The sequence below is a fragment of the Egretta garzetta genome, unplaced genomic scaffold (assembly GCF_000687185.1).
Source record: "Egretta garzetta isolate BGI_Z169 unplaced genomic scaffold, ASM68718v1 scaffold186, whole genome shotgun sequence".
Classification (NCBI taxonomy): Eukaryota; Metazoa; Chordata; class Aves; order Pelecaniformes; family Ardeidae; genus Egretta; species Egretta garzetta.
In genome coordinates this window covers 19,061-19,523 of record NW_009259969.1, presented here as the reverse complement: position 1 = coordinate 19,523, position 463 = coordinate 19,061, and the positions used below count along the sequence as shown (strand labels likewise).

General features: G+C 69.1%; 2 protein-coding genes across 2 annotated transcripts in view; one reads left to right on the top strand and one right to left on the bottom strand.

The window, feature by feature from the left end:
- Positions 1–463, bottom strand: part of LOC104127603 (protein lifeguard 3) — a 21,070-nt gene that overhangs the window by 15,306 nt on the left and 5,301 nt on the right. The gene's annotated exons all lie outside the window — the stretch shown is intronic.
- SLC11A1 (solute carrier family 11 member 1) overlaps positions 211–463 on the top strand; it is a 6,307-nt gene continuing 6,054 nt past the window's right edge. The window contains exon 1 of the mRNA XM_009640288.2: positions 211–238. Coding sequence (XP_009638583.1) covers positions 211–238 — 28 coding nt within the window. The remainder of the gene's footprint in view (positions 239–463) is intronic.

The following is a 463-nucleotide window of genomic DNA, read 5'->3' as shown; positions in this document are numbered from 1 at the left end:
CTCTTTGCCCCGGCAGCTGAGGGTGCATTTTGAGCTGCTCACGTGCTTGTGCAACGCACGCCTGCTTCCTCCTCGCTCCCACTCCGCTGGCCTTTCCCCTACTCCCGTGGGGCCAGCCCTGCCTCCCCAAACCGCCGGACACTGTCTCCTGTCCCTGCAGCCACCCAAGGAGCAGGACCCCTGGCCTGTGATGGGGGGTGACAGGCAAGCATGCTCCCACAGCCCTGGGCCCGCTGGTGTGGGTGCCCCCGTGTTTGCACGTGCATCTGCACGGCAAGGGGGCGGGAGGCGCTGCACCCCCCCCCTCCTCCTGGCACAGGGTGGGGGAACCGAGACCGTGCACATTCATAGCACCCAGCCCCCACCAGGCAGGGCTCCTCTCCCAGCCCAGGTCAGTGGGGAAGGAGCACTTCCTCCTCCTCTCCTCAGGGGGCGGGGGGGGGCCGCGGGGGGGGGCCCTTTA